The following is a 26,204-nucleotide window of genomic DNA, read 5'->3' on the forward strand; positions in this document are numbered from 1 at the left end:
CTAGTTCATCTTTCTCTTCTGTTTGTGTAATGGCTATATCCTAGTTCGTCTTTCTCTTCTGTTTGTGTAATGGCTATATCCTAGTTCATCTTTCTCTTCTGTTTGTGTAATGGCTATATCCTAGTTCATCTCAGATCTGCTATGATGAGGACTGAACAAGCTCTTTGTCTCTCTCTGTCTCTGTCTCATTCAGAAACATGCTAAAGGCCAGGAACTGTTTACAAAGGTGTGTGACCACCTCAACCTGATGGAGAAAGATTACTTTAGCCTGGCCAACTGGACAACCCCAAACAGCAAGGTAGACTACAGGTTTTACATGACACACAAAGTAGTTTTGCCACACTGATTTTGAGATTGAATTTTCAACCCACGTTTGTGCTTCACAGACATGGCTGGACTCCACCAAAGAGATCCGGAAACAGGTTCCAGGTGCCGACTATGAGTTTACATTCGACGTCAAGTTCTACCCACCTGATCCAGCGCAGCTCACTGAAGACCTCACAAGGTCAGTGTCTTCTGTCACTACAGCGGATGCTCCTCTTGTTGCTGAATACTCAAGCACACCTTGTCTTATCATCATAAGTCGTGTTTCCATTACCATCAGAAATGCGCAAAATCTAAATATCGCAATAGAAATTGGGTAATGGAAACACGTAAATTTCGAAAAACCTCCCAAATATCGCAAAAGGTTTTTGCGCTCTCATGAGGTGGTTTTTCAGACGTGTCGATATAGCAGTTTATCGCAAAAGTGTAATGGAAACGCATTTTTCGCATTTGCATGTCATGTGACCCATCTTCTCCTTTGGAAAATGAAAGGAAATGAGGGAGAAAGGGTTCGATACGCCGTGGCAAAACCTCCGCAGCAAGTGGAAAACTTTTAAGCAACGCTACCTAGCAGAAAGACAAGTGTTGTGCAAAAGCGGAGCTGGGGAAAATAGATCATGTTTAATGACAGAAACGGTCCATGGTGACATGGTGTCTGTGTGCGCGCAGTTGTAGGCTACCTTTTTTCCTCTGCCTCTCGCGCTCACTGCATTCACTGCAGCCAGCAATATGTTGACACTCATTTTCTTTTGAATTGATAATCAGGCTCGTTTATATGCGTTGTAACTTCATGTGGTGATTTGCATTGACCATTGGTTGGATTTGAGCATGCAGGGGACGGGATATGGGGCAGATCCCCGTGCGTAATCACTGTGGCAGCTGCTGCAACGGGGAATCACTCAAACGCAACTTCAATGGAAACGCCTACAAGTCGCAATTGTACATTGTCGAAGTTGTAGAAATATCGCAATTATTTTGCGAAAAACTGTAATGGAAACACAGCTATTGATGAAGAACCGTTTTTTGAAGTGGACCTCTTTCTCCTCCCTCCTCCCTGCAGGTACTATCTGTGTCTCCAGCTGAGGAAGGACATCATGCGCAGCGTCCTGCCCTGCTCCTTCGTCACACTGTCCCTGCTAGGCTCCTACGCGGCCCAGTCGGAGCTGGGAGAGTACGACCCGGAGGTCCACGGAGAGGACTACGTGAAGGAGCTGAGCCTGGCCCCCGGACAGAGCAAAGAGCTGGAGGACAAGGTGATGGAGCTGCACCGCACATACAGGTAAAGCCCTGGGGAGTGGGCAGGGACCATGTGCTTTAAGTAACGCTATGTTGCATGGTCGCAAATAGTTCATGGCGGTCTCTGCTTGAGAGGCTTAAGGTGTGTTCACACGGACCTATTAAAGTTTTTCGCTGGCATCGAGTTTACATACAAAGTCAATGCAAACGAGCGATTGAGCGTATATTCGCCCGGGAGAAAAATCGCTGGGCGTCCGAGCGACAGAGACAGAGCGATAGGGCGAAAATTCGCTCGTCGCCCGAGATGAAATATCCCAACTCGAGCGAAATTTCTCTTGAATCAGTCGATCGCTGTTCAACGCCGATTGGCTGCCGTGTGAGAGTGAGTCAAGGATCACACTGGCTTGGAACAAACCGCCGGTTTATTGTGTGGCAACAAACCGCATTGACAGCTGATTGACAGGCTGACAGCTGACATGAAGTGAAGTCTGTACTACCGGTATAGAGCTCACGTTAGGAGCACGCTGATAGGCTTAGCTTGTAAACATCTACGGTGGCTCGTAGTGGACAAACATCATGACATTGCGTAACGTTATAGCCCCCAGATGTCCGTCAATTCTTGTGCCTGTTGACGAGCGATTTAAACACAGCGACAGAGCGATTCCAAAGGGTTGAATCGAGCGACAGAGAGACAAATAAATATCTCGGTGTGAACACAGCTTTAATAAGAACAGGGTCAGATTCTTCAGGTTTGATTAAGCACCATTCAGAAGATCCAAATTGTGAAGGGTCTCTACATGTTTGGGTTTTTGTAAAACTGCTTGAGATGATGGGATTATCTCTTTTTTAAAGCCCTTCAAATGATCTTGATCATAAAACAAATCTGATGTTAACACTCTTTCTTTCCCTTCTTATCTTCATGTGTCCAGGTCAATGAGTCCGGCCCAAGCAGATATGTTGTTTCTGGAAAATGCCAAGAAACTCGCTATGTATGGAGTGGACCTACATGAAGCTAAGGTATGTAGGGAGTAGGCCTACATGAAGCTAAGGTAGGGCTTTGTGTGCATTATGTAACCTATACTGTGTGGGTTAACTGCAGTGTTGGGGGTAACTCATTACAAAAGTAACATATTACATGTAATATATTACTTTTATCAGTAACTCAGTAATATAACTTATTACTTATAGAATGTCAGTAATATTATACCAGTTACTTTGTCAAGTAACTCAAGTTACAAATTGAGTCTTTTTTTTTGATCAAAGCACATATTTAAATAAAGATACAATCATTTCCTAATCAAACTGTGTGTTTTTATGCAAATAACCACTATAGATGACAATAACAAAGGAAAAGAATAACATTTAGAATTTTGCATTGTTTACACTGACTTCAAGACAGTTGAAATAATTTTTTGGGATGCTTCCGGGACAGCGATGTCATTCTGCTGCTGCTGTTGTTTTGATGAAAGTAATGCAAAAGTAGTGTAATAAGTAATGAGTTAATCTACACAGACAGTAATATTGTAAAGTAATGTATTACTTTCAAATGAAAGTAACTAGTAATATGTAGTATATTACATTTTGAAAGTAACTTGCCCAACACTGGTTAACTGTGGGTGCAAGTCTTCTATGCAAATTCTGAAATGCCATCAGCGAAGGGATCATAGTAATTCAGGGAGTACCTAAGTGTGTGTTTGACATTACATGATACATTGGTGATTTGGCAACGGCAAGCTTCTATAACATCAGAAGCATTCAGATCTTAATTAGAAAATTGATGTCAGCCCCTGTTCAGTAAACAAGGAGAGATTAATGGAATTTGAAAATCCATGGCCTCAAAATGTGGGGAAAATCTGCCTCCTAGTGACTGTCTCCTGGAAGTGAAAATTATCAGAGAAATGGTGTGCAATGCTTTTTTGTGTGTGTGCACGCAGGATCTGGAGGGTGTGGACATTATGCTGGGGGTTTGCTCTGGTGGTCTGATGGTTTACAAGGACAAGTTGAGGATCAACCGTTTCCCATGGCCCAAAGTGCTCAAGATCTCTTACAAACGCAGCAGCTTCTTCATCAAGATCCGACCATCAGAGGTAAATCTAAAAATGACATTTTCTGTTCCGTCTGTACTGTCTTTGAATGATCCTGTTGATCTTGTCTTATTGCTCAGTCAGTCGGGCTGGAGAGTTAATCCACTTTTTGTTCATTCAATTCAGACTGTAGAATAGAAACTGCAATTCATTTGAATGATAGAGCATACTTTCTAGATGATGTCATCAACAGGTTGGATATGACAATATTTCCATGCCAAAAGTTTTTCAAAATTTGAATTGTGAATACAATGACACTTTCTATGATTTTCTGCACCTACAGCAAGAGCAGTATGAGAGCACAATCGGCTTCAAACTGCCCAACTACAAAGCCTCTAAGAAGCTGTGGAAGGTTTCTGTTGAACACCATACCTTCTTCAGGTGAGGACAGGTCACTCTTACGCTTCCCTGCCTGGCAACAGATCCCTCATCCCCCCTAGATAATTGGCTCATTGGTTTCTGCAGCTTAGCTGCTTAGAGTCATTCTATTGTCTACATGGCAGTTTAACCACGGAGGAAAAGCCACATGCCCGTGGCCCTGAACTGAATTAAACCCGGAGTTCTTTTTATACACAATAAGTCAGGGGTCAAAGTTGTCGCTAACCTTGTTAACATGACATTGGCCTGACTTGTGACAGTGTGTCACACGCAGACCTGAGTGGAATTTACAAGACCAACTTGAACTCCTGATATGTGGGCCTACCGCTTTGATGAGATTGTCTCTGAACACCCCAATTCCCAGTAGACAGTGTTTTCTTTTAAATTGATTAAATCCCTGATGGTCGGACATTTAATTTGTGTGTGTGTGTGTGTGTGCGTGTGCATGTGTGCGTGTGTGTGTCGCAGGGTTTCAACAATAGAACCGCCCTCTTCGCGTCGTTTCCTCGCCCTGGGCTCTAAGTTCCGGTACAGCGGGCGCACCCAAGCCCAGACCCGCCAGGCAAGCTCCATGATCGACCGCCCAGCACCGCGATTCACACGCTCGGCCAGCAAGCGGCTGTCCCGTACCCTAGACGGAAGTATGCGTAAGTGTGTGTGATGTGCTATGTGTGTTGGTGGTGGTTAAGTGTGTGTGATGTGCTATGTGTGTGTTGGTGGTGGTTAAGTGTGTGTGATGTGCTATGTGTGTGTTGGTGGTGGTTAATTCGTCTTTTAAGTAAATGCACAGGGTCTCCAGATCATCTCTAACTTGTCACGCTCTTGCAGCTGGCTATGATACTCTCCAGCTCCTGGAACAACTCTCAGTCTTAAACAGGTCTGAGGTGGATGATTGGTTCCTGATGCTGCAATCTGACAAACCTTCTTCGTCTTCTGAACTGTCAGGTACCAGGAAATGTGTGGAGCCCCGTTGGCGCTTTTTGTCATACTTACCGCCTGCATTTTCTTCTGGCTTGTTAACAGCCTTATTGCATTTATTTGCTTCACTGCGGATTAAACATAACCGTCGACTCAGGTTCATTTGCTTTCATACCCATAATGCTCGAGGAGATTGGCGTTCAACTGCAGCACAGATGGTCACTTATCAGACCAGCGAACTAATCTGAAGCGTGGATGATGACACCCACCATGTACAGTACATTCCCTGGCATGATCCCAGGGTCACTTTGGAGACATGGAATTTATTTACACATCATGCATATATATACACAGATGTGAATTTCCAATCTTGACTCCAATCTTTCCAATCTTGCATTTGAAGAAGTTGCTGCTTCATGTGTGGGTTTCAGTTGCTATGCTTGTAGCTACTCACTACTACGCTTCGCACTCGCTCACTCATGACTGTTCCGATGGCTGCCACGAAACCTCGGATAAACAACCTTTGAACCGTCAAAGAAAAGATCAATAGGCACATTTTGCCCTTCTCATCTTCCTCGTTCTGAAGGATTTGGTGTGTGTGCTAAAGAGACGGCGTAGATCAAAGCGCCATCTTTCCTTCAGCTTTGTTGCTAACCTCAGCTTTACTGGACTCAAGAGTGGTCTGGTGAAATCGTCCGGTACAATTGCTTGGCATCTGGCGTGGTCAGAACCACGCCGAAAGCACTGCGAAGTGTTGACTTCATCTCTCCAGCAGAACCCTGACATAACAGTCATCACCTGGGTCATCTTTCCACAGCCAGAGGGGAGGGACAGTTTCTTCAGACAGGCTCAGTCTCCTGGCAGGACACTGAGCCTGGCCAGACTGTCTCTCGTACCTTCACCCAGTCTGTCAGTCAGCGGTGGCAGGGACGGGCATCTGATGATCAAGAAGATGATTGGTTTGTCCTGGTCCACCGTGATCCTCCTCTTCCCTTTGTCCCATCATTTGATTCTGTGAAAAAAACAGGTATTTTGCTCACTACACTCATGCTGCATTCTCCTCCAAAGAATTAGACCTGTGCTTATTATGTATAGTAGGAGCTATTGTACTCTGTGTGTTCCGCTGTTTGCCGTTTATATTCGCTGTGTATGCTGATCTGGTGTGAAAGACTTACACATTTGTTTCTCTGATGTTGTCAGCTAAGCTCAGCTCTGCAGAAATGAGCTCTGCGGACAGGCTATTGAAGCCAGTCGTGAAACAGCGAGATGATTGGTTCCAGCACCTTGACCAAACCGTCACCACACCTCCACGTGAGTTTCTTTTTGCGAGACTTGGAATATATCTGTGACGTGAAATCATCTTGTGTTGTGATGAATACGGCTACAGTAGTAAGAAAGCACTTGAAACCGCTTACAATATGTTACATGTTTTAGTTGCAGGTAATAAGAAAGCACTTGAAACAGCTTACAATATGTTACCTGTTTTAGTTGCGCTCTACTCAGTTTAGTTTGACTCCACTCAGTACTTTCTACTCTCTCAGTCTCTTCCCCAGCTCAGCTCCAGCGCCAACAGACGGATGAGCAAGGCGAGAGAGTGGCAGAGAGGGAACAGAGCGACGCAGAGATGATTGAGAGCCTACAGGGAACTGTGACCTTGGTAGACAAGCTGAGAGAGGCAGAGGCTTTGGAAGAGAGGCTGAGGGAAGTGAGGGCTCTAGAGGGGAGGCTCCAGGAAGTGGACGAGCTGGCCGAGAGACTCCAGGAAGCAATAGAGGGGGAACTGGGGAAAGGGGAGATTGTCAAGTTAAGTCAGGAGGTGGGAGACTTCTCGGAGGAAGGGATGAAACAACAAAGCAGAAATATAGTAGAGACAGTGGTGAGAAGATCGGTGAAGCAGGTGCAGGTACAGGAGGAGGGCGAAGTGGATGAATTAGAAGAGCAAATAAAGCAGGTGTTTTTAAAAGGCTTGTTGCCTGAAGAGGGGAAAGAGGAGGAGAATAAGAAAGAAGTGATCAGTGAGAGTCTGAAAGACGACGGACTGAGAGAGAGGCTACGGCAGATAGAAAAGGAATGGCGAGAGGAGGTCGAGGAGAAGTTGAAGTCCGGCTCTTTAGATGCCACCGGCGCCGCCTCTGTCGTGGTCCAAAGGGTGGAGAGCAGGAGTAAGAAGAGAGTCACTATTGTAGAGGAGAGATGGCAGCGACAGGAAGATATGGAAGAGGTGCAGGTACAACCTGCTCTGATATCAGAGGAGAGGTTAGAGAAAGAGCAGATATGGCGTAAGACAGAGTTACTGGAGGAGAGAACTGAGAGAGAAGTTCTACAGGGGCATCAGGCTGAGGATCACCATGATGTCTGGTTCATACTCTTTGACTGCTCTCCATCTGAGGCTGTGTTCATACCAGCAGGTACAGTATGCCTCTGCAGTCAGCTTTCTGTTCCCTCTTCCCAATGCTGCTTTTGTCAGCTGTGTTAGTACTTCATGTTTCCTCCAGTGTTTCTTCACTCTCGTCATATCAGTTGCTGCTGTGGTGGAACGTGCTGAGATGGAGGCAGGAGAACAATTCACCTCAAAGATTGAAATGACAACAACAGTGGTGGAGAAAAGCTGGGACGTCAGAGTGCAAGAGATCAATATAAGCCAAGGGAAAGGAAGACGTGTAGCAGAGGTCCCACCACCACCACCACAGAGCGTCGCAGAGAGAGTTGATGACTGGTTTGTGTTGCTGGATGTTGTTCCCAGGGAAACCTCTTACGTGCCACCAGGTACTGCTGTAGTGAATCCCTGCTGTCCTGCACTGTACCTGCTTGCTGCTATTCTGGCCCTTTTGTGTTGCCGTTTGTGTTCAAAGATTCTGTTTTTCTTGACTTTTATTTCTATCAGTTACCTTGAAGGAACGTGGCCAGATGGATGCAGAGATTTTTTCCCCTGAGGTTGACATGACAGCAGACGAGGAGAGAAGGGAAGTCAGAGTTGAGGAGATAAAGAGAAGAGAAGAGGAAACGAGATACTTACAAGAAGTCCCACAACAGCCAGTGAGAGAGAGAGTCGATGACTGGTTTGTGCTGTTGGACGTTGTTCCCAGAGAAAGATCTGCTGTGCCACCAGGTAGGCCTACTGCTCAAATCCCTCATGCTGCTTTTCAGCCTTGTACATGCTTGCCAGTTTCTGTTGCCACGTGTGTTCAAAGATTCTGTTGACTTTATTTCTATCAGTTGCCTTGAAGGAACGTGGCCAGATGGATGCAGACATTTCCGCCTCTGAGGTGGACATTACAGCAGATGAGGAGAGAGGGGAAGTCATAGTTCAACAGATAAAGATCAAAAGAGGAGAGGAACCGAGATATTTACAAGAAATCCCACCACAACCAGTGAGAGAGAGAGATGACGACTGGTTTGTGCTGTTGGACGTTGTTCCCAGAGAAACATCTTATGTGCCACCAGGTATCCTGCTTCACAGCTCCACCAAATCCTAAGCAGCTGACCCGATGCTCATATTCTTAAAGCACCTCTATAGTTTCTAATGTCGTGAGGATTTTCATCTCTTTTGTGTTAGTTGCTGTTGTGGAGCGTGTTCAAGTGCGTCGAGAAGAGGGCGTCAGTCTGGTTGAAATGACAACAATCAAAGTGAGAGAGAAAAGAATGGAGGTTGTAGTAGAAGCCACACAGATGACACAAGAATTGAGTCCCAAGCGAGAAATGGCACCGCCTCAGCCTGTGCGAGAGATAGAAGATGACTGGTTTGTGCTACTGGATGTTTCCCCTAGAAAGACCTCATTTGTGCCACCAGGTATTGCTGAATTCCACCCAGTGTTGCTTCTCAGTTCTAGCAGAAACACACAATTACTTGGCACCTGTTTTGGCTCTCGTGTCTTAGGACTCTGTCTCTGTCATTAGTCACCAGGGGCCAGTATGTTCAGGTTTATCCAGAAGAAAGCATCTCTACTGTGGTTGAAGTGGTAACAGTAGAGTCCAGGAAGGAGGGAACAGTCGAAGAGATCACGGTGCAGAGAGAGGACACGAGGCGTCTCAAGCAGCTTATTCCAGAGCAGAAAACATCCCAGCCAGTGATGGAGAGAGATGATGACTGGTTTGTGCTGCTGGATGTTGTTCCCAGAGACGTGTCCTATTCACCTCCAGGTGCTTACTCTATCTAAAAACGTCCTCTCCTTTCCCCCATCGTATCACACCAAAAATAAACAAAAGTTAAAATAGAAATATATGTAAGTGTATATATGTAAATATATATAAGTAAACTAACCGAAGCGGGCATCTGTTGTTGGCCCAATCAAAATGTATTGCTTCTGTGGCACTTGACGCTCTGGCTGAAGTATGAATGGTGTTCTTGCGTTTTCTCTGGCAGCACCAAGCCGAGTTGATCCATATGTCCTCCGACCTGTCATTGAAGTGAGAAGCATAGAGCAGAAAGCACTGGAGCAGATGAGACCACAGCCTTCCCAGCCAATGCCTGAGAGAGATGATGACTGCTTTGTCTTGTTTGAGGCTACGCGTCAGAAGGCAGTAGTCGTACCTCCAGGTATATCTCATGGCATCAGTTGCATGCCCTGTCACTATCATTTACCCTGAAATGGGTCATCTTTTGTCACACTTAGATGTCCATTGCTATATTGGCTCAACTTTTAACCAGCTTTTCTTGTCAAGCTTAACATTTGTTTCAAGGATATGTATAGCATCCCTCAGTTCATTTGACACACACACACACTCTCTCTCTCTGTGTGTGTGTGTGTGTGTGTGTGTGTGTGTGTGTGTGTGTGTGTGCCCCAGTTGCTCCTGTTGAGCTTATTCAGGATGTGAGCAAGACCTTTGTGGTTGACGACGTGATGACCACAGAGACTAGAACATGGAAGAAGGTGATAATTGGTGGAGACGGTGGGCAAGATGAGACAAGTCTGTCTGAAATGAAACCGGTCCAAACGGCAGCGCCGTCAGAAAGAGAAGGAGGAGATGATTGGTTTGCCGTGTTCGACATCATCGGTGAAAAGCCTGTTGTCATACCACGAGGTACGTTTCCTTACCAAAGGGTCTCTTGACGCTCCCCTGTAAACACACCTCTCCCCCTGCTCAAAAGCTGCTTGTGAGACAATAGTGAGACACTTGGCTAGCAAACAAACTGTCCTGAACAGTCTGGTGCTTTTTGGTTTGCTTTTAAGTTGAAAGTTAAGTTAACTTAAGTTGGCTCATCAGTAATACATTCTTACATCAGTTTTCCGTTTCTTCCAATGTTGAGGTTGCATCACCTTTTAAAATGACCCATATTCTTCTGTGTCAGCTGCATTGGCAGAGCGTATTCAGGATGTGGTGGCAACCATTGAGCCAAAACAAAAGTTCCTAGTGGAAGATGTGGAACCACCTGTGATGTTAGTGGAGATTAACCCAACACAACCAAGAGAGGTGGATGATGACTGGTTTGTGCTACTAGATGTTGCTGCTAAAGTACCAGGTATTCCACTGTTTTATGTACTGTATGTATTCCTTTATCTCTATTTTGAGTCAATGAATTATGTTTACATGCACACAATATTCCACTATTATTCGGAAAATGGCAATATTCTGAATTTGATAAGGGTCATGTAAACAGCATATTCCAGTTGCATTTTCCGATTAAGACGTTGGTTATTCCAGTATTATTCTGCATTCGGAATATGCGTCTCAATCAGGGTTTTTACGCATGTTGCCTGTTTGCGGTCAGCTGATGTGTGCTAGAAAGCACTAGAAGAGGCGATATAATCATATAATCCATCATCTCTGGCATGCGGAAAGAAAAGCCTGCATTTCTGATCTGGAGGAGATGAGAAACACTGATTTAAAGACAGAGATAGAGTGGTGCTCACGGAAGTCCACAATGCTTGTGAGCCTGCGAGGTAATAACGTAGGCTACTACTTTTTATGAAAGACTTGGATGTGCAAATATCCCAACGCCAAACTTTCCAGCAGCAAGCTCCTGAAATGGACCGAGTGATGCTGGTAAGAATAGCGCTGCTCTGTTTATTCTCAACAGAAAAACTCTGCCTACCTGCATGTCTCTCTCTCCCCCCTCCCTCGCGTGACGGGGGGGGGGGGCGAGCTACGGCTGCATGTAAACGGGAATATTAGTGGATTATTCATTTAGTCTGAATATTGTCATTTTAACTGGAATATTGTGTGCATGTAAATGTAGTGACTGACATAACATGGTGCTGATATTTGCCATATGTCTGTATTATGATCAGTGGTACTAATCTAATCGTGATTCCAGTTTTTGTATATGTGCAGTTTTTGTATGTGTAAACACCTTTGTTTCAACATAAAAGAGAACATAAAAGTGCCTTTCAAGAATGCTGTAGGATTTTATTCTAGCTGAAGTTCTTTTGTTTGATTCAATGGGATTGTTAGAGATAGTTGTAGGTTGTTACAATTTGGCCTGGTCAAATATTCAGAAACCAATATGGTCTATTATGAGCTTTATGGTTGCAGTTTGGTTGTTTCAGCGCTACCAGTAGCTGAGAGGCTATTGAACAGATACAGTGTGGTTGTTTCGGAGCTACCAGTAGCTGAGAGGCTATTGAACAGATACAGAAATTCATAAGCAAACTAGGCAGCAGATGAAGGTGATGGTGATGAGAGACATCAGTAAGTGATCATAATGGAGAAAACACTGTCTGATAGAGAAAGTGGAAAGAGATGATTGGTTTTTAGCTATCAGATAACAACGTATTGCATTTCAGTGAATGACAAAGGTTGTTTATAAGTTTGTTTGTTTTGTCTTTGTGTGTGCTCTGCCTCGGTGGCTGAAGGTGTCCACATGTATCCTGAGGTAAGACCCTCTAGAGAGTTTACAGCCCAGCAGAGAGTTGCTCTAGTGGAGGAGACGTGGCAACAGAGAACCCAGCAGAGAGTTGCTATAGTGGAGGAGACGTGGCAACAGAAAATGAGCCTACAGCAGAGCCCACCTCAGCCACTGAGAGAGGTGGAAGATGATTGGTTTATTTTCCTGGATGTGGTCCCTAAGAAATCAGGTACCATCAGCATCCTAAGATTCAATCCACCATGATTATTGTCCTAGAATGATCTTGATCATTGGATATATGTGGCTTATTTATGAATGCCAGAATACATCAATTGGAATAACACACAGCAAATATTCACCTTTCAATATCATGAGTGTGATTTTCAATGTTAAATTATTATATAACAGATACCTACCCTCCTAATATTGATTTGCACTTGAGGCTCGACAGCTTTCTGTCTTTTATCAGATATTTAAATTCAACTGGTCAGTCGTCACTGGAAGAGCAGGTGCTCTTAACATTTTGTACAAAGATTTATTTGCATCGAACCCTAACCCTAACCCTATCACCTGAGAATGGTTGTGTATTTCTCTTAGTTACCATCCATGAGCACATCCAATTCTACACAGAAGTAAGACCTGCAGTCAAAGTTCCACCCATTCAGGCCAAATCAAGGATTGTTGTTGCAGAGAGGAGACCACTGTTTGAGAAGAGGATCCTGGAGGAGAGACGTCCACCAACACATAGAGACGACGATTGGTTTGTTCTGCTCGATGTTGACCTCAAGGAGTCAGGTATTTTCGTCTGTTCTGGTTTGTCTTTCCTTTCAGATGAACAAGCTCATACATGGCCATGCTTTTTTTGGCTTGGAAACCATACTAACATCAAGGCAAAACTGTGCCACCTTATTGTGCTATGCCCTGACTTCTCTTTAGAAGAGGATGTGTCCGGAGATGTGAGTGCATGTTCAGCATTGTTCATGGATCTCGTATCATGCTTTTGCATACTGAAGAAATGACGCTTTCTTTATCTCAACATTTCAACATCTCAACCCAGCCTAACAACATCTGCCTTTGCGTTCCATCACTGGATGGTAGCAAGAAAAAAAATAACCACGCTTTTGCTCTCATTCCACATTGTGGATATTCACTTCCGACTCACCTCGAGTTTTGGGCGCGCTGCTCATTTTAGATCAGAAGGAACTAACCAATGAAGGTAGAGTATATTCCTGCAGTCGAAGGAACTAACCAATGAAGGTAGAGTATATTCCTGCAGTCGAAGGAACTAACCAATGAAGGTAGAGTATATTCCTGCAGTCGGCGCACTTACATGATCACATCTAGGCTTGAGACTGACTGTAAGTATGGTGTGGCTGTTTTGCATTTATGCTTTTGTGAGTGGTCTCAAATGTGCATACTACTATATCACCCCACCGACTGTGCTAAAGTACCCTGCCTTTCATTCACACTTGCATTTGATCTGTTTTGTCCAGTGGTGGGAACACACAGGGGCACCCGCCCGGTCAGCGCGCCCGTGTTCTCCCAGGCTGCCCTGGCAGAGGCAGGGATCCCCATGGCCCTGGAGCAGCCCCAGACCTCCACTCCTCTCAAGACCAGCCGCCAGGAGGAGAGGAAGCTAGAGGTCACTATAGAAGCAGTGGAGCCCTCCAAAACGGAGGTTGTGGTCAAGGTATTGAAGCTCTCGAATCGCTATCTGAAATGTACTTTTTTTGTCACATAATTTCAATAAAAGTGTAAAATTAGAGTTCGAGAAAAGGGTAGCTTCATATGCAGTGTTGGGCGTAACTCATTACAAAAGTAACATATTACATGATTTCAGTAATATTATGCCAGTTACTTTGTCAAGTAAAGGGGCGTTCACACCGACCTATTAAAGTTTGTTGCTGGCGTCGAGTTTACATACAAAGTCAATGCAAACGAGCGATTGAGCGTATATTCACCTGGGAGAATAATCGCTGGGCGTCCGAGCGGCAGAGACAGAGCGACAGAGCGAAAATACGCTCGTCGCTCAAGATGAAATATTCCAACTCGAGCGAAAATACGCTGGCATCAGTCGCTCGCTGTTCAATGCTGATTGGCTGCCGTGTGAGAGCGAGTCAAGGATCACTCTGGCTTGGAACAAACCGCTGGTTTATTGTGTGGCAACAAACCGCATTGACAGGCTGACAGCTGACATGAAGTGAAGTCTGTACTACCGGTATGCAGCTCGCATTAGGAGCACGCTGATAGGCTTAGCTTGTAAACAATGACGGTGGCTCGTAGTGGACAAACAGCATGACATTGCGTAACGTTATATCCCCCACATGTCCGTCATTTCGTGTGCCTGTTGATGAGCGATTTAAACAGAGCGACAGAGCGATTCCAAAGGGTTGACTTGAGCGACAGAGCGAAAAATAAATATCTCGGTGTGAACGCTCCTTAACTCAAGTTACAAATTGAGTTACATTTTATTAAATCAAAGCACAAAAAAGATACAATAATTTCCTAATCAAACTGTGTGTTTTTATACAAATAACCACTATAGATGACAATAACAAAGGAAAAGAATAACATTTAGAATTTTGGATTGTTTACACTGACTTCAAGGCGGTTGAAATTATTTTTCGGGATGGTTCCGGGGCGGCGATGTCATTCTGCTGCTGCTGTTGTTCTGGTGAAAGTAATGCAAAAGTAGTGTAATAATTAACGAGTTACTCTACACAGACGGTAATATTGTAAAGTAACTTATTACTTTTAAATGAAAGTAACTAGTAATATGTAGTATATTACATTTTGAAAGTAACTTGCCCAACACTGATTATATGTGTAGACATGCCTGTTGCCTGGTGCCAGTGCAATATATAATTGTCACTTAATTCATGCGTCCTCTTACTGATCATAGGAGTATTTTGATTATCGTTAATGAAGACTCTTTGAATGTAAACACTTCACACACATCTTGAATAATAAAAGACGAAGCTGAAGTACAGAGCAGAGATCTCTCTCTCTGTGCCTGAGTGTGAACTTGCTGCTGTAGCCAGCAGTGGGGAGGGACCAGAGCGAAGTAGCCTCGACGCTGACCGCCACCGTCAATGGGGACATTAAGCTTCAGGTTGGTGTCAGACACTGGCCTCATGCATGTCGCCCCTCAGTGCACTGCTTTCCACTATGGCTAAGCTGTGAATGTTGAAGCTGACATGTGCTTCTCTCTCCTCCCTGGGGCAAACACCAGTCTGAGGAGACGAGCACGGAAGCGGTGCGAATGCGCAAGGTCAGATTCTTCGTCTGGTATTTCAGGCGTGTTTCCATAGTCATCTCTCCACTCCCATTCTGATAACACCGGAGCCTCTCATCCAAGTTCCAACAGACTAATCTGACCCTCTCCTCATGGTGCACTCCCATACCGTCTTTAATGACATCCACAGCAGTTTCCACCCAGATATATGATTATAATGGGTACAAAATGTGAGAATGGATAGACTGTGTGAGCAGTCTATAACTGTAGCTGTTGTTTTGTGTTAGAAGCAAATTAGAAAAGTATTAAGTTTACAGGGCATTCATGTCTTCTCATTGCTTGCTGTTGTAGTGTAGTAAACCCAGGAATGCACATGCATGATGATGGATTAGATGCATCGTAGTAAAATGGGGCATGATAACTACAGTTTTACTACGTTTCTGTCACGCTAGTAGCTCTTCTTTCTTCCTCTTTTTAAAAATAGAAATCTTCTAGAGCCCCAGGTTCCCTGCTTGGTTAGCGTACGTGGGGTTATGGCTCATCTCTGGTCACTTGGCACCAAACTCTATTGCATGACTCTTCTCCACTCCTGTTGTCTAACTGTATTAGCACTTCAGTGCACAGAGTAGCAGTGCATGTCCACTGTGTGGTGCTTTACTCACACAAGGAAACTCAAACAAACCCACACTTTTTTTGTTCTTTCATTTTTCACAGAAAAGAGCTAAGAAAATTGGAAAAGAGGGTGACTCAATTTATATCAGACATAGCCTTTTAATGTTGGAGGTTTGTATCCCTTCTGGAGATGTCAGTCTCTAGCTGTATTTTCTTGCTCTTTGCCTCACTGGCTGCTGTTCATTAACACGCTTGCATGTGGCATGATTCACACTTTTTGCATCAGCATACTTGATTGACTGTGTAGATTATTTGGATGATGACTTTCTTGTTGTGTGGCAATATATAACTCTATAGTCTAGGGAATCTGTGAGAAAAAAAATCACCCAACCTTAAACTAATTGCAACAGAAATCATTTTTGTAATTCTGTTGCAATTAGTTTATTTTCCCTAGACTACTAACTCATTCACTTGTCAGGAGAGTGCTTTTGGGCTTATTACAAATAAATATTTGATTAGGATCAGGCTCCCTGTACTGTACTTGCACAGATATACACAAACCTGAGAATACTGTACCTCCTCTATAAAAGTATCCCTAATGATCAGCCCAGTTATGTGGCTGTTAAGCCAAAGTGTTTATCTCAGCTGAGTTTTCCAGGTATTTTTCCCTTCCTACTCAGAATTCACAAACGGCTCGATTCATTCATTCATAAATCAATGATTTCATTTTTTCCAGATCATCAGTATTCTCCTGTTCCTGCTTTTAGCTCTGCCCTCTCCAGCGCCATTCCGTCTCATTGTCTTACTTGGCTGTACTGCATTAAAGTGCATTCAACTTTCTCTGCAGTTCTACAAAGTAAAACTTTTTACTGTAGGAATGTCAGTGTAACAGAAAAGAGAAAAAAGGAGCTTCTTGGATTCTAAGACAGATTTTAATTAGGAAGTAAAGTACATGTCTACTGCAATAGTTTAAACAAACAATGTACATCTTCAAGAATAGACAGGGGCACAAAATGCAACTCGTTTTCCACTCTTGAAACGAGTTGCATTTTGTCTATTCTTGAAGATGTACATTGTTTGTTTAAACTATTGCAGTAGACATGTACTTTACTTCCTAATTAAAATCTGTCTATAAGTATCCAAGAAGCTCCTTTTTCCTCTTTTCTGATTCACTTTTGGCGTGCTGAGCTTCCTTGTGCCACATTTTTGCTTTTTCCGGAATGCCGATGTAAACAATTCTGCCCAGTCAGTCATACATCTTTGCTGTCATGTATGAAATGAATGACATTTTGATAAAACACTTAGCATTAAGTTGCTCTTTCTATAGTAAGTTGATTATTTCATCGGTTATTTAAGCAGCTACAGTTCTATCCAGCATAACGTGGAGCACGTGCATTTCAGTCTGTGTGTAAATACCATGCTCTACCTATTAAGCAAGTTAAGTCCACAAAGAACAACTTGGTATTAAGTGTTGCCAAAGACATCAGTGCTGCTGCTGTTGCTTTTGTCATTCCCATCGAAGCAGAAAGGTCTTCATCCATACTGGGCCGGCATCGTCTGCTAACATCTCCTCTCTGCTGTTTGATTTGCAGCCTGGTTTTCAACATGTTTTTTAATGCTGGCCTAATGATATCAAATACAACCATTAACACGTTGCTGTGTAATACTGTAATAGACCCTACCCATCCAGCACTCCATATCATTTGTAACAATCAACTTTTGGAAATCATCGCATTGACTCCTCATGAATCTGTGTGTGGTCTCATGACTCAACATACAACAGAGTTAATTTGCCAATTTGCTTTTCTGATCATTTATTGAGAAATTACAGTATGATAATCTATCCAGAAACTATGGTTTGATCAATCCCAAATCTATCCAGAACAATTGAGCTCTGGCCCATTCTAAATAACATCACTTTTCAGAGGCCTAGAAAAGCACCACGTAACCCTGCTTCTGCTTTGATTAAATAACTTATTTAATCAGCTATAAATCAACACAAAGTTTATAATCGTAACAGAAAAGCTCCATGATCTGACATGTTTTCCCCCCTTTTATCTCACCTTTCATTATTCTCTTCTATTTGTTAACTCTCCCTCTCCCAACCACAAACATCTCCTTATTCCTTAAACTTCCCTCCCCATCCAAACCACCACTATCTATCTGTATGTCTCTGTATGTCCCCATCCAAACCACCACTATCTATCTGTATGCCTCTGTATGTCCTAATCCAAACCACCACTATCTGTATGCCTCTGTATGTCCCCATCTAAACCACCACTATCTATCTGTATGTCTCTGTATGTCCTAATCCAAACCACCACTATCTATCTGTATGTCTCTGTATGTCCCCATCTAAACCACCACTATCTATCTGTATGTCTCTGTATGTCCCCATCTAAACCACCACTATCTATCTGTATGTCCCCATCTAAACCACCACTATCTATCTGTATGTCTCTGTATGTCCCCATCTAAACCACCACTATATATCTGTATGTCTCTGTATGTCCCCATCCAAACCACCACTATCTATCTGTATGTCTCCGTATGTCCCCATCCAAACCACCACTATCTATCTGTATGTCTCTGTATGTCCCCATCTAAACCACCACTATCTATCTGTATGTCCTAATCCAAACCACCACTATCTATCTGTATGTCTCTGTATGTCCCCATCTAAACCACCACTATCTATCTGTATGTCTCTGTATGTCCCCATCCAAACCACCACTATCTATCTGTATGTCCCCATCTAAACCACCACTATCTATCTGTATGCCTCTGTATGTCCCCATCTAAACCACCACTATCTATCTGTATGTCTCTGTATGTCCCCATCTAAACCACCACTATCTATCTGTATGTCCCCATCTAAACCACCACTATCTATCTGTATGCCTCTGTATGTCCCCATCTAAACCACCACTATCTATCTGTATGTCCCCATCTAAACCACCACTATCTATCTGTATGTCTCTGTATGTCCCCATCTAAACCACCACTATCTATCTGTATGTCTCTGTATGTCCCCATCTAAACCACCACTATCTATCTGTATGTCCCCATCTAAACCACCACTATCTGTATGTCCCCATCTAAACCACCACTATCTGTATGTCTCTGTATGTCCCCATCCAAACCACCACTATCTATCTGTATGTGTCTGTATGTCTCCATCCAAACACCACTATCTATCTGTATGTCTCCTTGCTCAAATTACTGGGCGCCCCGACCTCCCCTGCACCCTACCCCCAACTCTCTCTCTCTCTCTCTCCTCTCTCTCTCTCTCTTCCTCTGTATAGGAGTTTGATAAGCCTCAGGAGGATCTGCTCAAGCATCACGCCAGTATCAGTGAGCTGAAGAGGAACTTTATGGAAGCCGTTCCAGAGACCAAGCCCAGTGCGTGGGACAAGCGCCTGTCCACACACTCTCCATTCCGCACCCAGGGTATCAATGGTCAGCCTCCGCCCAGTGCAGATGGGGTAAGTGTCCCACACTAGCTACTTGACACCAAATCCCTATATCTTCATCCTAAATCAGATCAAGAAAATGGATTAAACTGTGCAACAGATTCAATTGAATTGGAATTAAAAAATAAAAATCCAAATAGCCCATGAAGTGTACACATTCCTGAGCTGACTTAGTTGAAATGAATTTTTTGTAACCTCATCTCCTCTTGTGTTTTACATTTTGCCTATACTGTACATCTGCTTAGATGATTGGTTTGGTTTGGAAACCAACACTGCACTTGGTTTATGTGGCATTGCAGTGTGAGCAATGGATTTGTGACAGGACTGAAGAAGTCTCATGTTTGAGCAAGATTTGAAATCCTATGTCATGTTGAAACTTGAGGACCGTTTTATAACATCCCAAAACATCTGATTCTTTCAATGATGAAGATGCAAATTGAAGAAATTAATCTGATTTGAGAGGGGATCAGACTCTTCCAGTTGTCATTCTTGGTGCTTTGTTATTTTGTGCACATGAGATTTTGTATGCATGTGCAGACCTCTTCAAGGTAAGGGCATGTGGTTGCAACACATGCATGCGTATGAAGAATGCAGTTGGACTTGGACTTGTTGAATAGTGTCTGTCTTTTCACTTTGGAGAGTGATTTGGATGAGGTGACTTGAACAGGCTCTCCACACTCTGAGTCTGCACCCAGTTGGTTCATCTTAGACATACAAGATGCCTCTGAGCCCAGACTTGTGCCTTACATGCATTGCATGACCAACAGACCTGATGTGGAAAGGTTACTGCATGACCCAGTGAAGACCACTCTCCTGACCTTTTGCACGTTCTCACACTGAGCAGAGTGTGGATTTCACCAGTCTTCCTCTCCTCTCCCTGCTCATTGTTTTCTTCCCTCCTCCCTTCCACGCTCTTTCCTTTGTGGACTCTCTTTCCCTGCTGCTTTTACTCATAAGCTGCTCGCCTTCTCCAAGCCCACAGAGATCACAACCATCTCAGTCAGCTCTGTACACTGCTCTTCCTATATTAACACTAACACATGTAGTTATCACAGGATTCTACAACAATTCTCATTCAAGTATAATTATATCCTTACTCGTGTTAATGTTGTAATGATTACATGACAACTTTTCAATGGCTAGACCAGAATCACGACCCCGTGTTTTTACACTCCTATCATCAAGGCACCAGAGTTCAACTGAAATCAAGTACTTAAACTGAAATCAAGTACAATCGAGTACATCCTGTTTGATTTGAGCCATCACTGATCAACTATTTGACACTGGTCAAGTGTATCTTGCTGAGCGGTATGGACACAAAGTGTCACTGTTTGAGCTCAAATCATTTAGCAACCAATTTGTTATACTGCTTAAGCGTTCGACTCTTAGAGTGAAGTGAAAAGTGAATATGACTGGCATGAAACCAAAATCATGCTGGCTGTACTGACTCCAATATTTCCAATTTGAAAACTGTGGGGAAACAAAATGCACCCCTTGTTAAGGTACATGTGTACATGCCATTCTGCCTTTTTTGAAGCCGGAAGTGTGAAGTGGATATACCAAGGGTTGCAGGGGGGGGGGGGAGAATGCATGTTAAAATGCATGTGCTAGTAAGGCAGGGCAACTAAATTGTTCAGGGGGCCACATTGTCAGAAACCTAAGGGGCCGGGGGCCGGACCGTTCCCCGAGCTATAAATCCCATAATCCCATTACTGTATATGTAAGGGATAATGTATACTGAGCCGGTGATTACTGTGGAAATAATGACCGACAGGTGAATGATTTAGCCCGACGCGCAGCGGAGGGCTTAATATTCACCTGAAGGTCATTATTTCCAGTAATCACCGGCTCAGTATACATTATCCCGCTTAGAACACGGCCTACAACTAAATCATTCAATAATCTGACAAAAATAATTATTCAAATAGATTTTTTAATAGCGTTTTCAACACAAAGCGGTTTCATTCGTAATTGGCACACAAGACACCACAGCTGCAACTGGTTGGCCTAATTAGTAGCGTCTGCGGACAAAATGCTCTTACCAACTGATTAATCCAGGTGTGGCAGAGCAGCGGTCGGTTGTCGAGAAATAATGACCGGTGAATATTGTTGATTGACCAATCAGAATCGAGTATTCGAGAGAGCCGTGTTCTAATCAGTGATAGTCAACTTGCGGCCCGCGGGCGCCCCCTGTTTGGCCCGCGATGGAATTGCAACAAAAAAAAAAAACGAAAAAAAAAAAAAAAAGTACAGTGCATCTGAACGCAACATGCAAGATACCCGCTGAATAAGTGTCCAAATGTTCATGTCATTCTGGCCAATACTCCACTTCTGTTAGCTATAGCATTTCAGTCTGGAATATGGAATATCTTTCAATAATCTATGATTTAGCTGCTAAATTGTCAAATACCGCCGTCTGCTCGCTACCCAGGCACTTATGTATGTATTTAATCCGTGGTTGAATAGCCCTGCACTAAAGGCCCAAACGCACAGGGAGCGTCAGATCCCAGCGTTTGGAAGCCCACCCATTGTTTTAAACGGCCGAACACGCACCAAGAGCAAACTGCCTTGACGCCCGGTACTCCCAACCTGTTTCGATTTTGGAGCGTCAAATGAGGTTCCAGCAGCGACCAAAGTGCTCTGCTCCCCCCTCCCTCTCTGCCCACTTCCATCCTCGTCTCGTCTCTGTCTTGATAAGTGCTCCTCAAATCCCACGGCAGTTTAAATACAGCAGGCTAAATATGCTACACTAGCAAGACTCAACGTGAGAATAATGTTCTAAACACATTGGCTAGAAAAACATAGCCTATCCCTGGATGTCATGATGAGATTAGATTAGAATAAGTTTGGACAGAATTGCGTCATTTCCCCCTGCAGTGCTGCCTTTTCTCTCTCCCTCTGCACGGCAGACAGGTAGGATGATCCAACAGCCTCTATCTTAAGCTTGCCCAGAATGACGTGCCGAACAAAATAGGCTACATTTCCCGCTGCAAAGTTGATCTCTGAGAATAATACTAGGAATAAATTCATTCAAAACATATAATTTGATCCAGAGGAGAGAATTGTAGCCTATTTTGTAGCCTACCTTTCCTCTGCAGTAGCCAGGCAGCAGCACTGTGCTCCAAACCGCGCCGGAGCTTCTCCCCATGTTTAGCATTTATTGAGTCATGTCTAGCAGGGTAACTGCGGCAGATAGTCGGACCTGATTCTACGGTTATAATCCGCAGTTCATGTTTAGAGAGGTTGAGAGGCTTATGACAGGGGCTCAAAACTATAACAACTTTTTTTAATCGGTCAATTCAATTGTGCCCGATTACATATAAATTAGTGGCCATTTCCCCCAAATAGTGATGGTTCTGTCATTCTGTGGTGTCTACATTTCAGATCTGACGCTTGCAGTGCGCTATAGGGGAAGATCTCGACGCGCGTCAAACGACGAGCGTCAAGATTGGCTCCCTGTGCGTGTGGGCCTTAAGGCTTCTGCCATACTACTGAAATCTGACCAAGACTTTTAGAAATGTGTTGTTGGCCAACTCAGGCTTTGACAGCGTCAGTCCTCTCCCGGTCAAAATTCCTCCTTCTCATCTCTCTTCCCTCCTCCCCCTCCCCCCCTCAGTTTGTCACCCGCCTCCCGCGCGGCCCCCTCCTAGACTTCTACTCCAAACGCAGCTGAGCGGCCGTCCTGAGCCTGCGGACGTCCCACACAGGTGTGAGTGTGAGCAGCGGAGACCGCCCCCAGTCATCTAACCATCAAACCTCTAAGCTTCCTCTCCTCCTCTCCTTCCTCTGCGACACATCACTGTCACATCCTTCCTTTCTCATCCTCCTCTGCTCTACTTGAGAAGCCGCCCGTGTTTTTGTTTTTTTCTCCTCCTGCCCTCTGTGGAACTAGACTTTCACTTGCTTTGCTTTTCACTGCAAAATGCCCTTGGTTTCTCCAGCCAGAAACAGTCCTGGGAAATCACAATGAAACCACTTTTCTCTTTGGCATTTTCTGTGATGTCTGTTGGACTATTCGTTGATACATCTACCAATATTTCTTCACACATGGTTTTTATCTTGAACATTTTTCCAGTCTGTCTATATTACCTACAGCCTGTTTTCTATACACATTCCAAGGTACATTTATGCCATCCGTTGTCTTAGGACATTGTCTTAGTAGGATTATCTGATTATGACACTCATGTTTTTTTTTTTATATATGTGACACTGAAACCACATGAATTCAGCACATGAAAACAGCAATCAAAGACTTCACATTCTTTGTCACAGTACATAGTATTTTGACCTTGAGGCAGCTTAATACATATTAACCTCTTTGTCCATCACCAGTATTTGGCAAGGCATTATGTAGTAATTGTAAGAGTCCTGTTGCATTACTTTTTGACAATCAGTTTTGACCAAAAGAATAAAAGGCATTCCATATACAGTACATCATTGTTTGTTCCCTTCATGGAGCCTGGATATTGTTATTTCGATTTCACATGTTTCATGGAGCCTGGATATTATTATTTACATTTCACATGTTTCATTGAAGCGATCTTTACTATGTATTAATGAAAGAACTACTGGGTGGTGTAAATGGCACAATACGTTTGCAATCCCCCCCCCCTCTTGAAAACACCAAAAAATAATAATTCTCTGCCACATATGCATGGCATTCCTGCTTGTACATACCTGAAATATATATGTAAACACGACACACAGTACACTTAATTAGGTACACCTAGATGTAGTGCCCCTTTTGCCTTCAAGACAGTCTGAACAAGGTACTGGAAACTGATTTGAAAGTGCTGCGAACATGCCGAAAACCTCAGGTGTTCTATTGGGCTGAGATGTGGTGACTGTGCTCAGTGCTGGTGACTGTGCTCAGTGCTGGTGACTGTGCTCAGTGCTGATGACTGTGCTCAGTGCTGGTGACTGTGCTCAGTGCTGCAGCTACTGCATTCAAGTCAAGTCACCATCTGCAGACAATGTATTTGTAAAAAAAAAAGGCCACATTATCCTGCTGCAAGTACCCATTTAAAAACGCTGAGACTGTGGCCATGATGCGAATGGGTTGTTGCACCTGGTGTGGCATTCAAACACCTGGTATGGCTTTGAAACACCTGGTGTGGCATTCAAACACCTGGTATGGCTTTGAAACACCTGGTGTGGCATTCAAACACCTGGTATGGCTTTGAAACACCTGGTGTGGCATTCAAACACCTGGTATGGCTTTGAAACACCTGGTGTGGCATTCAAACACCTGGTATGGCTTTGAAACACCTGGTGTGGCATTCAAACACCTGGTATGGCTTTGAAACACCTGGTGTGGCATTCAAACACCTGGTATGGCTTTGAAACACCTGGTGTGGCTTTCAAATTGTTGTGTTCAATTGGCAATAAGTTGGCTAATGTCACGTGTACCAAAAAACATTCCCCAGTAGACCACCAGCTGCCTTTATCATTGACACTATGCTGGGTGGATCCATGGATTCAAGGTGTTTACATACTGAGATATGGTTCCGCCTTTCAGCCACTGGACAGGTTTTTTTCTTGTTGTTGTTTTTTCCTCACACCAATCCTGGGTCACTATCTGGAGGCATGATCTGTTTATGTAAATGAGAGGTGTACCTATTCAAATGGATACTATACATCAGGGATACTCAACTTGCTTTGCCCGGGGGCCACTTTTGTGAAATGATAGAAGGCCAGGGGCCAGTTGATAAACATTTTTTGCACACCGGATAGTTAGGTTAAGTTAGTTAGGTTAAGTACATACATAAGTGCCTGGGTAGCAAGCAGACGGCGGTATTTGACAATTTAGCAGCTAAATCATAGATTATTGAAAGATATTCCATATTCCAGACTGAAATGCTATAACAGAAGTGGAGTATTGGCCAGAATGACATGAACATTTTGACACTTATTCATGTTGCGTTCAGGTGCACTGTAAAAAACAAAAAACTTTTTTTTTTTTTTTTTGCAATTCCATGCGGGCCACACAGGGCCACATGCGGCCCGCGGGCCGCAAGTTGAGTATGACTGCTATACATACATACTATATACATCAATACATACATATTTAACTCATATGCATACATAATAAAAATGTATGTAAATACAGAGATTACTGTACGCATGTCAGCAGGAAACATTTCACCGATCCATTATCATACAGTGACTATGTTATGTCTTTTTTAGAGTTTGTGCCTTAGTCCCACATGGGACGGTTCAGACACTAAGGCGTGTAAGGTACGTGAGGAAACCTTCTCAGGCGTACCCAGCCCCACTGCCAGCCCAAAGAGCGAGCCTGATAGTGTTGAAGTCCCTGAAAGCCCTGATGTGGCAGCAGAGCCGTGTGATCAGAAAGAGGGTGTCGTTTCTGACACCTCCTCGGTGCCCGTCGTAGGGGCGGAGCCGGCAAAGCCGCCTCCCTCCCACAGCCCGTCCAGTACGGCTAGAGATGAGACCCAGTTGGAGGAGGAGGAGGAGCAGGAGGAAGAGGCTTCATATCCCGGGCTGGAGTACTCGGGGAGGATAGTTGGATCTTCCCCAGCTTCCTATTTCATGAGCGGTGGTCCCCATGCCATACGCTGCTTCCAGGTAGCCCACCCCCCCACACCAAGCGTGATGCTGACACCGATTCTCTGTCTCTGCTCGGCCTCTGAATATGACTGGGTGGCTGGCACACAGTCTGCTCACCCCTCTGCAGCATCGTTGGGACTCTAGCAAAAACAAATCTACGGCTTGGATGATGTTCATCACCCGCATGTTTGAATGGAACACAATATGCTGCAGAGGTGTTGCATAGTGGTGTGATTCAGTTCCCAACTATGGTGATGGGTTGCCAATGCTCAAGTGCATTCTTCTCTACTCAGTGTTGTTTCTGACACATTGACATGACTTCCGTCCTCTAGCCAATCCACCTCTGGCTTGTGGATGTTCTGCATCCTGTTGTCTTTCATAATAGCTGGTGGTGGGAAGCAGTGTTGAGCCCAATGATGGCAACGGTTAATGAGTAACTCCACTGTTGTGGTAAGGGATGAGTTCCACAGGGTTAATGAGTAACTCCACTGTTGTGGTAACTTAAGGGATGAGTTCCACAGGGCAATAATGGCTTACACTTAAATGCATGGTGTGAAATCAAATGGTTGCTGTGTGAGGTGTCTGGT

The 26,204-nt window shown here is 44.0% G+C and overlaps 1 protein-coding gene across 7 annotated transcripts in view; it reads left to right on the top strand.

The window, feature by feature from the left end:
• Window positions 1–26,204, top strand: part of LOC310785701 (uncharacterized protein) — a 55,052-nt gene that overhangs the window by 26,244 nt on the left and 2,604 nt on the right. For 2 of the 7 annotated variants that reach the window (XM_083646836.1, XM_083646842.1), the window contains 25 exons: window positions 194–298; window positions 387–505; window positions 1,385–1,603; window positions 2,490–2,577; window positions 3,495–3,647; window positions 3,928–4,025; window positions 4,491–4,669; window positions 4,851–4,967; window positions 5,758–5,967; window positions 6,141–6,251; window positions 6,482–7,348; window positions 7,461–7,706; window positions 7,825–8,049; window positions 8,157–8,384; window positions 8,497–8,730; window positions 8,838–9,080; window positions 9,304–9,477; window positions 9,726–9,962; window positions 10,231–10,401; window positions 11,735–11,956; window positions 12,325–12,522; window positions 13,221–13,417; window positions 15,677–15,745; window positions 18,880–19,059; window positions 25,234–25,635. In XM_083646836.1, coding sequence (XP_083502962.1) covers window positions 194–298; window positions 387–505; window positions 1,385–1,603; window positions 2,490–2,577; window positions 3,495–3,647; window positions 3,928–4,025; window positions 4,491–4,669; window positions 4,851–4,967; window positions 5,758–5,967; window positions 6,141–6,251; window positions 6,482–7,348; window positions 7,461–7,706; window positions 7,825–8,049; window positions 8,157–8,384; window positions 8,497–8,730; window positions 8,838–9,080; window positions 9,304–9,477; window positions 9,726–9,962; window positions 10,231–10,401; window positions 11,735–11,956; window positions 12,325–12,522; window positions 13,221–13,417; window positions 15,677–15,745; window positions 18,880–19,059; window positions 25,234–25,635 — 5,292 coding nt within the window. Of the gene's footprint in view, window positions 1–193; window positions 299–386; window positions 506–1,384; window positions 1,604–2,489; window positions 2,578–3,494; window positions 3,648–3,927; window positions 4,026–4,490; window positions 4,670–4,850; window positions 4,968–5,757; window positions 5,968–6,140; window positions 6,252–6,481; window positions 7,349–7,460; window positions 7,707–7,824; window positions 8,050–8,156; window positions 8,385–8,496; window positions 8,731–8,837; window positions 9,081–9,303; window positions 9,478–9,725; window positions 9,963–10,230; window positions 10,402–11,734; window positions 11,957–12,324; window positions 12,523–13,220; window positions 13,418–15,676; window positions 15,746–18,879; window positions 19,060–22,663; window positions 22,775–25,233; window positions 25,636–26,204 lie in introns of those variants that run through there. The other 5 variants (XM_083646839.1, XM_083646840.1, XM_083646841.1 and 2 more) reach the window with 4 other exon arrangements.

Source organism: Poromitra crassiceps (assembly GCF_964638095.1).
Source record: "Poromitra crassiceps genome assembly, chromosome: 1".
NCBI classification, from domain to species: Eukaryota; Metazoa; Chordata; class Actinopteri; order Beryciformes; family Melamphaidae; genus Poromitra; species Poromitra crassiceps.